A 13,587-nucleotide genomic window follows, 5' to 3' on the forward strand; every position below is an offset into this window, starting at 1 on the left:
CTCAGAAATTTCTAGTTCATGGACGAACATTTACTAATCAACTAGGTTTTCATTATATGGGTCAAAATTATTTCACTTTAACTGGATGAAATTTTACTCCATTTGTCGCTAGCAATTCTTCCTGTGCAAAGCAGTAGTGTCAATATATTATGTATTTAATGAAGATAAGTATTTATTCGAGGCCATTTTGTTTAGCCGATTTCGAAAATTTTCAGATTTAACGTGAAGAAATTCAAACCTCACTCGAAATTAACGTAGCATTGCGCCTATCAACTGTCCGAATCGAGGATATACTTAACATCAAATTTTTTATAAAAAGTAGTAGATTCTAAAGAGAATCAAGGACTCGAAGGTGACTCAAACCGATGAATCCGGAACTAGACCAGCGCTCTCGTGCTATGAGCGTTTAGGTGACAAAATTAAATTAGGTGACATTTGGTGTTTATCAAGTAACAAAGAGAGGAATTTAATAATCAAGGAATAAAGACAGGAGCCGTGTCGAAGAATAAGAACTTAAAATAGGAAAAAAACACGTATGGCAGTACCGATGATCTGAAACCTTGGGAAAAAGAGTTTTAATGAGTAATTTAAAACGAAAAAATCAAGGTGCACAGATTTTGCAGCGAGTTACAAAATAACTCACGTAATGGAATGAGAAGCAATTTCATGTCCATCAGAATAAAGATTCTGCACCTGAGAGTAATCAGTCCACTCATGACTGATATAAAATGTCGCTGCAATAGGACAACCATTTGCATTGACACGCCCAACCTCAAATAGGTCTTTATAAAGGCCTTTGTTTAGGTCATTCACAGCATCGTCGAATGTAAGCAGCACCAGCTGAGGTACCTGAGAGGGAGGTATCCCATCTGCACGGGCATGTAAGTCGGGTCGCATTAGAAATTGTATGATGCATAAATTGTATAATTTAGAAACTTGGTGCATGCTTCAACTGTTGCTTTGAGTGCAACTCTAATTACCAGACATTTGAAACGAAGAGCATTGATGTAAAATGAATCAAGAATCTCGAGAACATGTGCTATGGTTCCGAAAAATTTTGCCGGTAAAGAAATATTAACTAAATATTAATTCTTTCGACGGCTGTCGAACATTTGAGAAAAGATCACGAAATAAATAAATATCTGATATGGAAACATTCAAAAGGTGTTTGCGACGGTGCAATTCATGACATATGGTGATTTATTAGCTCGTTTGGATTTGATTTCTGATCCCTGTTCGACTGTGTTGCTTCTGCTTCAAGAAACAAGCTTATTTTCTTTTTTTTTTTTGTTTTTGTTCCTGCGACATCTTATACTTATATTCCTTCAGAGCAAATATTATCTTATAGAATAGGGAATATTATCAATTATTAAATTATAAAATATCTCAAATAAATACAATATTCAAGACAAAAGTGTAAAAGGTAGATAATTTAGATACGCCAGCCTGTCACCATTAAAAGTGGTTCCGCTTCTTAACAGACGTGAAATTGGAAACTCAATTCCTAATTACCTCTCAAATGTGAGAACTAAACTAAAAGTTTGTTCTCACATTTTAACAGAGACGTTGATATTTGAGACGTTGAGATTTTAACAGAGACGTTGATACCTTGATATGTTGATAAAGAGCATCAACGCTTTAAGTAATTCACGGAAAAACTACAGCTGCCGATAACCAACTTAGATCATCGGGTCAGAGAACGATTCTGCGCAATCAATGTCTATGTTAAAAATTGTTTATGGCAGCCTCAATGGACGCACACATTTTTGTGAGAAGGACTGAGAAGAAAAAAAACTCCAGTCATAAAAGATTTATAGAAAAAATTCACAGAGATCATTCGTTTTATAAAATAATCACTTTAATGGTTATAATATCTCCGGTTCATTTCTAATAAGATGATCAAACAAATAAGATGAGAATTTATCAAACAAATGAAAGTTAGATTGTAAAATAACTCTAAATGCCATATTTCAGTTACACAGTTTCAGGAGAAAAACGATTGCACAGAAAACGATTTCAAAGAAAAAAGACTCCAGGACACACGATCTCAGAGAAAACGAATGAGAGAAAATGAATATAAATAAATCAACGATAGAGAGAAATTAACATTTAAAACAGCATCCGGTAGTGTTTTCGGAAAAAATTATCTCTGTAAATGATCAATAATTATTGAGATTAAAATAAGCTGCTACTTCTTCTGAAAAGAAAAGACAACAAAATAAATTTCAATAAATATTCTCATCACACGCAATTCTACTTGGAAACTGCATGATGCTGAAAAACGGTTATCACTTTGTTTCTGAAAGTTAAAAGCTATTGGGAAGCTGAATGTGGAGAAAAAAAACATTCGAAAATTATAATCTCACCAAATGCAGCTTTAAAAAATCTTTAATTGCAATTAAAATACTACCAGCCATTGAACTCAACCATTATCGGAGAAATCAAACGACACTGAAACAAAAATTGTCAACTCACTTGGAACTTCTTTGCCACCGCAGTTGCAATCTGGCAGCCTGCAGAGCTTCCTGTCACAGGCTGTCGCCAGGCTGTTGTAGGGCGGCTGTGGGTAGACTGGTGGCGGCCTGGTGGGCGTAGTGGCGGCCAGTAGGCGATTAGTGGCGGCCAGTAGGCGATTAGCGGTGGCCAGTAGGTGATAAGCGGTGGCCAGTAGGTGATAAGCGGTGGCCAGTAGGTGATTAGCGGCGGCCAGTAGGTGATTAGCGGAGGCCAGTAGGTGATTAACGGCGGCCAGTAGATAATTAGCGGCGGCCAGTAGGCGATTAGTGGTGGCCAGTCAGCAATCAGCGGCAGCCAGTCAACGATTAGCGGCGGCAAAGTCACCGATTAGCGACGACCAGTCAAATCATATTGGGATTTGATGCCACGGCGCAAGGGATGATATTTGTCAAGGTTGAGGTCAATGCCGGATATTTATCGGGAAATTTATGCAAATGGAATTATATTCCCGATTGACGGAATTCCGGAATGTTTTTTGTGTTGGTGTTTGGGGGAGAATTGTAAGAGTTATGTGGAGTATTTTTCAGCGATAATCATTTGTGGGTAGAATTTTAGAAGGCGTAGATGAAGCGGTGACCATGAAAAAAAAGAAAAAATAAATTTTAATGATGCAAGTGAAAAACACAATCTGATTCTTATAACACGACATATACTAACCATGGTGTGTCAAAAATGATCAAAATAATGTAGTACAATTTTTTTCCATGGAATAGCGTTAAACATTAATTTTTTATTCACTCCTATATTCACCCAACAAGGTTTAAAAAACCTACCAAAAACACTAGAGACAGAAGTTCTAAGTAATAAATATACACATCGAAAATAATCAATGATTATCATGACTAGACATGAGTTCATCATGTCAGACTACAAATTCCATGCAGCTACACGTGATAAGCATTGTTACTTGCAACCAGATTATGTTACAAAAACTCCCTGCCATAAACACAAGCATCCTGGCAATATTGAAAATCTATAGTTAAATTAATACAATTGACAACATTTAATTATACAAGCAACTGTAAAAGGGCATTCTCATATCCTGAAAATATGTTTCTTAATGTAGTAAATTTTCATCCACAATCAGAATTAAGTTGTATTAAACATGCACTGCTTTACTGCACAAATTATTAATGGAAAAGTTTAGTCGACAGCTCCTTTTGGGAGGAAAATTTTAAGAAAAATATTTAATTAAAGAAAAAACAACAGAAAAAGCTGCTCTTGATCCCACGCAATATCTTTTGATGGAGTGAAACAGGAGCGAGGATTTCTAGCGAATAATATTAATCTCGAATAAATTCCGGTCTACAGAAAGAAATATTGTGCAAACTGACAAACTCTCAGCTTGTTCAAACTTCAAGTAAGACTGACATGAATCAAGGCGTACGTTTATTTGTAATAACTGTAACCATGTTTCGGCATGATATATCACATAGTAATTTAACAGAAGAAACTTCATTCAATAACTATAATCCAGCCAGATAAATCATCATTCGTATATAAGATTCCAACAGGACTAAAGAAGAAAAAGAAACCAAAGTTCCAATACGAAATGAAACCGATTGAAATGCAACGTTAGTACGTCTTGCGATCTCTGGCTTGGGAATCTATCTTCAAGACAAGTGTTTAGAAAAACATCGTCACGCGTGGGCAAGTCCATGCGAGAGAACAACAACGTCACGCGTGGGCAAGTCCATGCGAGAGAACAACATCGTCACGCGTGGGCAATTCCATGCGAGAGAACAACATCGTCACGCGTGTGTAAGTCCACGCGAGAGAACAACATCGTCACGCGTGTGTAAGTCCATGCGAGAGAACAACATCATCACGCGGGTGTAAGTCCATGCCAGAGAACAACATCGTAACGCGTGGGCAAGTCCATGCGAGAGAACAACATCGTCACGCATGGGCAAGTCCATGCGAGAGAACAATATCGTCACGCGTGTGTAAGTCCATGCGAGAGAACAACATCGTCACGCGTGTGTAAGTCCATGCGAGAGAACAACATCGTCACGCGTGTGTAAGTCCATGCGAGAGAACAACATCGTCACGCGTGTGCAAGTCCATACGAGAGAACAACATCGTAACGCGTGTGCAAGTCCATACGAGAGAACAACATCGTAACGCGTGGGCAAGTCCATATACGAGAGAATAACATCGTAACGCGTGGGCAAGTCCATGCGAGAGAACAACATCGTCACGCGTGGGCAAGTCCATGCGAGAGAACAACATCGTCACGCGTGGGCAAGTCCATGCGAGATGAAACATTTTACAGACACTACTGCACTAAGCAAGCCTTGGCTTGCAGGAGGTAAAGCAAAATAGCAGAAATGGCGCACGGTGGGTATCGAACTCAGAGGATTTTGTCGTGTAAAGTTGAGAAATTAAACATTTAATTCTTTCTAGCAATACATTACAACGTTTTACTTAGTTATTTTTCTGTTTTGATTTTATTATCACATTATCCGAATATATAAAACACTGTGATGAAAAATATTTTATTTGAAACCTTCTGTATACTTTTCTGTATACTTGTATATACAAAAACAGATACAAAGAACTTCATAAACTTAGTGGCTTCAAGTTTTTTTAATGAAAAAATTCTTAACTAATACATCGATCAATTGCTAAAAGTATTTTTATATACCAAGGCATTTTATAGCATCTTTACCCCAAATTTGAAATAATTTCCTCGAACGTCAATGAAAACAGTAATTTACGATTAAAATTATACCAGAATTTACATCAAAATTCTAAAAAACTAAACAAAATCTGTCTGTACGAGGTTCAGGATATGTCTATGACGTTCTTGGGTTTTCGCGTCTATGATGATAGGTTATAAGTCAATGAGAAATAGGATAAGTAAATGAGTAATAGGTTCTAAGTCAATGAGAATAAGGCTCTAAGTCAATGAGAAATAAGTTATAAGTCAATTGAAAATAGGATCTAAGTCAATGAGAAATGAAAAAACTGGAAAATTTCTTTACCTTCGTGCAGGATATTTCCAAATGTTGGTGATCTGATGATCAGTGTTTTTCACAATTTCAGACACTGGCTTCAGAGTAAGCCTGCAGTCGCCATCACCAAACAGAAATAAATTAAAATATTATTTCACAATTTTATCACTGACAACAGTTTAATAACTTTAACGTTTATTTATGTCTACTAAAAAAATTCAATTCAGCTTCATTTTGAATATTTTAGACTCAGTTTTTGTTAAATGAAATCAATATTTCGAATTAAATTCTACCTATTTCGTTAATTCTATTCCTACTCATTGCTATTCGACGTATTGCAATTAAAGTTAAATGCATGATATCAAGTTTTGAATCGCTATGTGAAATGCAAATGAACTTACAACTGGTACGGTTATAAGTCAACTGCACGGCATAAGCCTTGTTGACATTAGGGCGGTAACAACAAAAAATTGTAGATTGTAGGTAGATTTTAATTTATGATATGTATGTAAAATTTTTATATTGTATACGGTAGAAGCCAAAAATAATTATGTATCCATGCCGTCCTCAAGACAAAAAAGTATGTTCCCAATTTCCATGAAAATTTTTTAATAAACTGTTATATTTTCACCAATAATAAGCCAACAGATATCAGTGAACAAATTAATATTATGCATGGTCATTGAATATTATTAATGGCGCAATTTTGATGAGATTTATGGCGTCTATGTGAACTCATACACTTATATTGCATGTTCAAATAAACTTCATTATTATGTCGACTGAATCATGTGAATCTGATTTTGAATGCTCGTATACCAGGCTGGGTCTTAAAAGTTAGTTCAATGCATCGTTTAAATCTAAAATTAATTCAATGGCTGTATCAGTAGAATTTTAGTGCCCTGGTGAATTGAAATATGCCATTTAGATCCAGTACAAGATCAATTCATTTAGAGTTTATCAATAGAAATTTTCGCACCTTGAATTTACCGATAAATATAATATGATTTTTAGATGTAAAATCAAACTAAGCTATTCCGAGTTCATCACTAGAAATTTATTCGCCTTGGTTTTACAGACGACTTTCAGTTCCCCAGCAAATTTAATTTGACGCTAAATCCGACGGAGCCATTCTAAAAACATGTTCTTCCATTGTTCACCCTCTAATAACATGAATATTCGTGACTCCGTATATTTATGAACGTTACCTGGACGGTCGGGAACTATCAACAGGCGATGCCTTAGAACTCTGCGTCTTGGGCTGACTGCTCTGCCTGCGCGTCAAATAGAGAAGGTCATTAAATAATTCTGATCTTTACAAAATCATGAATAAAATTTGTCCTGACGTTTAATTGACTTTGTTTTCCAAGATATAAATTCATTTAATGTTGATGATTTGTAATCACTGTAATGATTCCAACTCACTCGCCTATTTATAACTCCCATCAAGTACTTTTTTACTGATGCTTTCATAGAGGATAAGGTGAAATTAAACTCCAAGATATAAAATCATTAAGCAAGCGACCCTGTAAAATTGAACGATTTCTTCAAATTATCGTAGTATATGGTATGGGCATTAGGTTTTTAAAAAATGAGCCTCAATTGACAAAGAATTTTCATGCCATAATGGTTTAATCAATATGATTTAAAAGTCTGATTTAAATGTAATTCAAGTTTTTAAATTTCAGTCTACAGTTGGATGCAAATTTACATTGGCTTCCGTTCAAAATTTACGACAGTAAATTTTAAATCAGAAAAAACTCAAGTAAAAATTTATTTGTTAATTCAAATGCATAAACTAACTCATATTCGTCAGGACACAATTTAAATATTGTAAAATTCGAAAAAAATGGCTACCTATTTAATTCACATAGCCTCTTGTGTTTGTTGATTATGTGTATGTCATGCACCATAAAAACCAATTCCCACACATTGCCGAAGCCATTATTTATTCCTATGGCGAAGCGTCCACCAAAAGTAAAATGACAAGATATATAAAAAGACATCAAGCACGTACAATTTGTAGGAAAAATACACGCAATGAAGCAGACAAATAAAAAAAATTCATCATTAGAATAAGGCAATCTGGATTTCAATGCGTGTAATTAGACAATTTTGGCAAAGAAGTTCTAGCCGTAATTGTGTCATTTATTGGCACTATTGGGCACAGTTGGATTGGTTAGAAAAAATTGCACGCATTTAAAAATACATTTAAAATTTCGAAAATTGAAGTTTGAATTTGCTTCTATAATTCAAAAATGCTCTTTCTATTGAAATATTATTGATTTAAATGAGTCATTCACGAATGTAGGAAAAAATAGCGTAATTTGATATTATCACGTGCTCGATAGTTAATAATAATTGACGTCTGGTAGGGACGTTTTTTTCTGAAATGTTAGTTGCTTTCATTAGCAAAAGAAATGAAATGCCGCAATCTACGGCGTTCATGCTACTTCTGTCGCATGCCGTTGAGTCAATTTCAGTCTGGTCAGTGTAAAATATTACGTTCTCTCGTTTTTCATCGCAGTATTTAAAAGAAAGCTTCGTCAATAGTATTGGTACCTATAACTGTATGAAATTAAGATAAATTTGGTCATGTTTAGAGCCCATAGAATTTTCAGTGAGCATGAGGTAGTAACGTCTTCAATCATTACGCAACGTTGGACTCGATGAGCGATATTTTTACATCAAGAATGTCGAAACAATGTTCGGCCATCGGAATTTAACCGTCGCCTAGTCAATTCTAATAAATTTTTGACAAAAAATTTGCAAAGGTTAAACTCTCAAAAGGTCGTACAAGTCAATTTTTTCTAAACGTCACCTAAAAAGAATACCGAGAACACTCACAAGACTTTGTCAACATTTTGTTACTTGACGGTAAAAATGGCTCTATTGCTGACAACATTAACAAATCTATTACAGATAAAAACTTACGCCACAAAACTATTTTCTTACTGTACTACGGACAAGCAAAGGCAACAGTTTCAAACCTTGTTTTGATAATAAGACCAGCTGTGTTTTGATCACAAGGCTAACTTTTGTTTAGATCAAAAAGCTAGCTGTTCGAACGTTTTGACATCAGATAAGAAACAATAAGTTTACCGAGAGTGAAAGTTCTTGCAAATTTTCTAAATGACAGCCTAAATCCGTATTCTTAAGTAAGGCTGGCTTAGGAATCGAGTACGAAATTGGAATGAAAAAAACGATGAAATTTCCATAGCTTCAAATTTGCTCCAATTTTCAAAATCATTGGATACCAAAATAATATTTTAAGTCAACTATTGTAGTTTGAGCTCTGATGACAATTCACAAAAATTGAAAATTGTAAACACCACAGAAAAGTCAAGTAAATAAATCACTCAAAAAAAGTAGTACAGTGATGTCATCCGTCGCTTGCTTCGATAGGTCCGAATTCCGGTCTTGGAGCTGAAAGTGAACGAGTTTGTGCAAGAATTAGAGTTAAAATGAGCTAATGAGGTAGAGGTTAGATTTGCAAAAATAATGCTACACCTTATGTACTTCCATGTGATACCATGTGATAATGAAAGTGCGGAAATTAGGACAGTAAGGCAAGCCAAAATGTCACCATTCGTTAAAGTTCCTAACAAGAGGAAATATTATGAAAATTTTCGATGAATACCTAAGCATTAATGCAGAAAAGTTCAAGTGGATTTTTCTATGTTGTTCTACGCAGTTAACAAGGGGCTAAACCGCATATTAAATCCGCGTCGGTCACTTCCAGGTGGAAGGAAGAATAATGCACTTCAGTCAGCCTATAGTGGCTAGGTGTTCATTTCGTCACGTCATCGTTCGGCTACGAGAGAGGAGATGCAAGGTAAATGTTCGCCATGCTTCTCGAGACATCTGCTAAATCGATCCCAGCCAATGCAAGTAGGCAAAGGAACGTTCTAATTCAATTCGCAAGGTAAGGAAGGAAAAAAGTCTAAAACATACCTCAGCGACTTGGCAACTTCAGACCTGGGAGTCGGGAACAAGTGCCCAAGACGGCCAGCATTTGGTTTAGGAGAGACAGAAGTAGAGGAAGAAATAAGGGAAGAGTTAAGAGAACTAGAATTGTTTGATGCTTCTACTTGACGCAAGGAAGCGGTATTCTTAAGAAGCAGCAATGGGTTTAGGGTATTCTTTTCGGGGTTTATTGGCTTGCTTGAGCCATTATCGGAAGCAGAAGAGGTGTTATTTGAACTATCAAGACCACTATCATCATCATTTAGGAAGGGAACTCTACTTCTAAGGGATGCCAGAAGGGGATGCGATTTAGATTTTTCTTTATCTAGCGTCGAGTTTGTATGGTCGGATGAATTACCATGATCTGATTGAGTAAAGTCGGAACCAAAAGGTTCTAGCACTTCATTCGTTGTGTTTGAATGCTCCTGTTGAGAAACGGAAGCATTGGTTGCCTGTTCGACGTCTTTGGGTAAATTATGCAAGTCAGTAGGTGAGCCAGTGAGGGATGATTCTTTGGCCGGTCTTATTGGCTTTAATATTGGGCGAACCGTTGTAGAAGTCGATTTTCCATCAATATCTTCTGTTTGATCGATCAACTTTATTACGTCAGCAGAGCTAGGAGTAGTTGAAGATGATCGTTTTGGGAACGGTAACATTGGTCGAGGAAGACTCTTGGGACGTTCAGTCGAGGGCGAATCTTGATCCATGGTTTTATGGTCTCTCGCCGAAGTCTCGGTAACATCTTCAATATATTCTTGGTCTGTGTAACTCAGTGGATCGACTTCATAGTATGATTCTTCATACATATATAAAGCATCAGTGGTGTCATATTCTGCAACAGGGTTTTCTGTGGACGTGGTTGTTTTAACCCCCGCAGTCGACGCAGTTATATGCGTTGCGGTCGAGGATGTTTCAGCGTGTGGAGTCGTGGTAGTCTCGGGTTTCGGAGTCGTGGTAGTCTCGGGTTTCGGAGTCGTGGTAGTCTCGGGTTTCGGAGTAGTGGTAGTCTCGGGTTTCGGAGTCGTGATAGTCACGGTCTTCAGAGCCGTGGTCGTCACAGGATTTAGAGTAGTTGTCGTTACATGCTTTGAAGTCGTGGTTTTAAGGAATTTTCGAGTTGTGGTTGACGCAGGGCGTGGAGTAGTGGTTGTTACAGGGTCTGGAGTGGTGGTTATTACAAGTTCTGGAGTGGTGGTTGTTACAGGGTTTGGAGTCGTGGTGGTTCCAGGCTTTGGAGTTGGGGTGGTTGTTAACTCAAGTTTGTTGGGAGATTCAGTCAACGGTTCTTTTCGAAGGTTGGTAAATCTTTCGGGTGAAAATCTGTGCTTAAGAACCTCGTGAGTAATAGGACTTGGAGGAAATTTAATTTGAACGCTTGGAATAAATTTTGGATGATCGGGGACAGTGCTAATGCTGGGAGGTCTGAAACGGGCCCTAATATTTCCATTTGGGTGAATTTTGGAAGAATCGGAAAGCAACTGTATTTTGGCTGCAGGGTGATTCGATGACAGTCGAGATGTTAAACGGTAAGAGGGGCTAATACTTACTATTGAATCAGATACAGCTGAGAGGGAGTTTCGAACAGATGATAATTTAGGAAGTTTCGGTCGCGGAAACCTGTTATTCTCAGCAAGATCATCAAATAATTCTAATTCAGGTATTGTGCTGGCTGTAGTCGTAGACTTAGTAATTTTTGGTCCAGTATTTGCAATGTCATCAGTACGGAAACGCTTTGGAAATAGTAATGCTAATTTTTTGTTAGATTTATCATCTACAGCGTTATCTTCCACTTCTTTAGGAGTTGTGTCAAGGAATACGTAATCGTCGCTTACAGTATCGTCGCCCACCAAAAGGGGATCTTGATCAGCATTTTGATCTTCACTTGGTTCCCCGTAAATCGGTATCTGCTCAGTAGTTGAATTCAAAGGACTTGAAACAGAAAGCGATCGTAAGCGAAGTTTCTTGATACTTCTAACTGATTGAACAGGAGATGGACCATCTGTTAATTGCCTGGATAAAATTCTAACAAAAGAAGCATTCGGAGATAGCTGGACGATTGGTTGGAGGTTAGTGCGCGGAGCAAGCGGCTTAGTGTTTGGTAAAGGTTTTGGGTGCAGGATGGACTTTGACGCAGGAGTGGTGCGGTTAGAAGGAAACAAAGGCAAAACATCGATGTTGTCATGAAATGGCTGGATGGTAGTGGCATCAGAAGCTTTGTAGCTGGCAGCTACAACCTTAACCTTAGGGTTATTGGTAGGGGTGGTATCATTAGTAGCGGTAGAAATATTAGCATCAGATGCAGAATCAATTGGATGGAACGGTTCATCTGTTATCAAAGTGGGTTCTTCTGGCAATGTGGATTCTGCTTCCAATTCATCTTCCACGATATCATCAACATCATCAGAAACTGGCCTTATAATGGCACTCGCTGATGTTTTAATTGAGGTAGAGGAGGAACGTAAACTTTTGGGAACAAGAATTTTTAGGCGTTTTTCAGGAGCATTAGACCTTTTGGGTAATATTTGGTCTTGAAGGGATATCTCACTTTCTGGTAAAAAGAGTGATGTAAAAGAGGATTTTGATGATATCTTAGCGTGATTTGAAGACGAATGAGAAGAAGGATCAGAAAACCAAGCTTTATCTGAAGGTCTATCAGAAGTTTGAGAAAGTTTGAAATTTGAGAAAGGTAGGGGAGACTCATCAGTTGGAAAGGTATCAGGTAATGCAATAATGGAAGATGTAGGGAGATTTGAATGCAAAGGGGAAGACATAGAGAAAGATGGTGCTGGGTCAATGTCTTGGTATTGCAGAAGGTTATCGGTCAAGTTGAGCCTGTATGGGATAATGTTATGGTCAGAAATAATTCAACTCATCAAATGCCCATTAATCCTTACAATTAAGTTGCACTCAAAATAAGTAATACACAAAAACAGTTCCAACTGCCAAATAATTTTATCCTCAAGCAATCCTCAGCTTGAAATTTTACTATTCCTGAAATGAAGCTCAATGCATCATAAGAACACCGCATATTTTAAGCTTTTAAATTACCCGTAGCCAGTGATATGTTTTTAGCACATGCAGCACAGCCTAAACGTGCCCTCAAATTTATCATCACAAACAGATTTTTAGATGCTGAGCATTCACGTTTAATGAATTGATGTAAGTTTTGTCATGCAATTAGTAAAGCGAAATGCTGAAATCATTAAATGATTGACCGATTATAGTGTACACAACACCAAAGCAATTCATTTAGGTATTAAATGCAGTGACTGTTGAAGCGGAATAATTTCAACCCTAAACGATAATGACCACAGAAAAATGTCCGCGTGATAGCCGTGCACAAGAACACGTTTCTAGAGTTTCTTCGTGCCGTTGCTAAAAGCTTACATTTTGGACCATCCACTTTTTTGCAATTTGGACAGAATATTCTAAAAAATCGGAGTGAATCCTAGTGAGAAGACAAACGGCACAAAGCGTTATGATCTGTTATGACTTTCTAAATCTATCCATAAACCACGGAGAGCAAAGATCCAAACCAAGCGTTTTCATTTGATTTTTATAGAAATAGCATTTAAACAGAAGAGTAGTTGATCTCCTTTTGTATGCTATTCTTCAAACGCATGGACATTGAACAATAAGATGCATGATAGCAGTAATGTTCAAGTATAAGGATAATTAAGAAGCTAAATTTTGAACACTACATTCAGTTCTGAACGTTCACTGCGAAGTAAAAAGATCTCGACCTTGAAGAAGCAGAGGTAGCTTCGGAGAAGATTTGACTTCCCCTGGGAGGACCACGGTCTGGTGTGGAGCCCCTGCCACTAGCAACACTGTTGGATCGCGTTTGCGTCGAGGTGAAAGTGTTAGCAATGCTATTACTCTGCGGGAACGACTCTGGCAAAGTTTGGGTGATAGGGAAAGTGTTCGATGCAAAACTTGATCTGCCTTGAGAGCGATCGGTCAAACTCGATCGAGAAGTGGATGGCGATGGCCGGTCGTTGCTTCGGATTGGGGAGAAACTCTCGCGATCTCTGAGGATTGTATACAAGATTGCTATTGTAGGCAAATAGTTTTAACTCTCAGCCATTCTACAAGTTCGTGTCACGGTGGACGGGTGTTATCTTTTTAACCTTGACTTCTGGTGATG

The 13,587-nt window shown here is 37.4% G+C and overlaps 1 protein-coding gene across 1 annotated transcript in view; it reads right to left on the bottom strand.

The window, feature by feature from the left end:
- LOC108672449 (mucin-17) overlaps window positions 1–13,587 on the bottom strand; it is a 115,159-nt gene that overhangs the window by 8,640 nt on the left and 92,932 nt on the right. Inside the window, exons 12-15 of the mRNA XM_018160112.2 lie at window positions 9,429–12,272; window positions 6,683–6,748; window positions 5,505–5,585; window positions 2,476–2,582 (exon numbers count right to left, since the gene is read on the bottom strand). Coding sequence (XP_018015601.1) covers window positions 2,476–2,582; window positions 5,505–5,585; window positions 6,683–6,748; window positions 9,429–12,272 — 3,098 coding nt within the window. The remainder of the gene's footprint in view (window positions 1–2,475; window positions 2,583–5,504; window positions 5,586–6,682; window positions 6,749–9,428; window positions 12,273–13,587) is intronic.

Source organism: Hyalella azteca, unplaced genomic scaffold (genome assembly GCF_000764305.2).
Source record: "Hyalella azteca isolate HAZT.00-mixed unplaced genomic scaffold, Hazt_2.0.2 contig2151, whole genome shotgun sequence".
NCBI lineage: Eukaryota > Metazoa > Arthropoda > Malacostraca > Amphipoda > Hyalellidae > Hyalella > Hyalella azteca.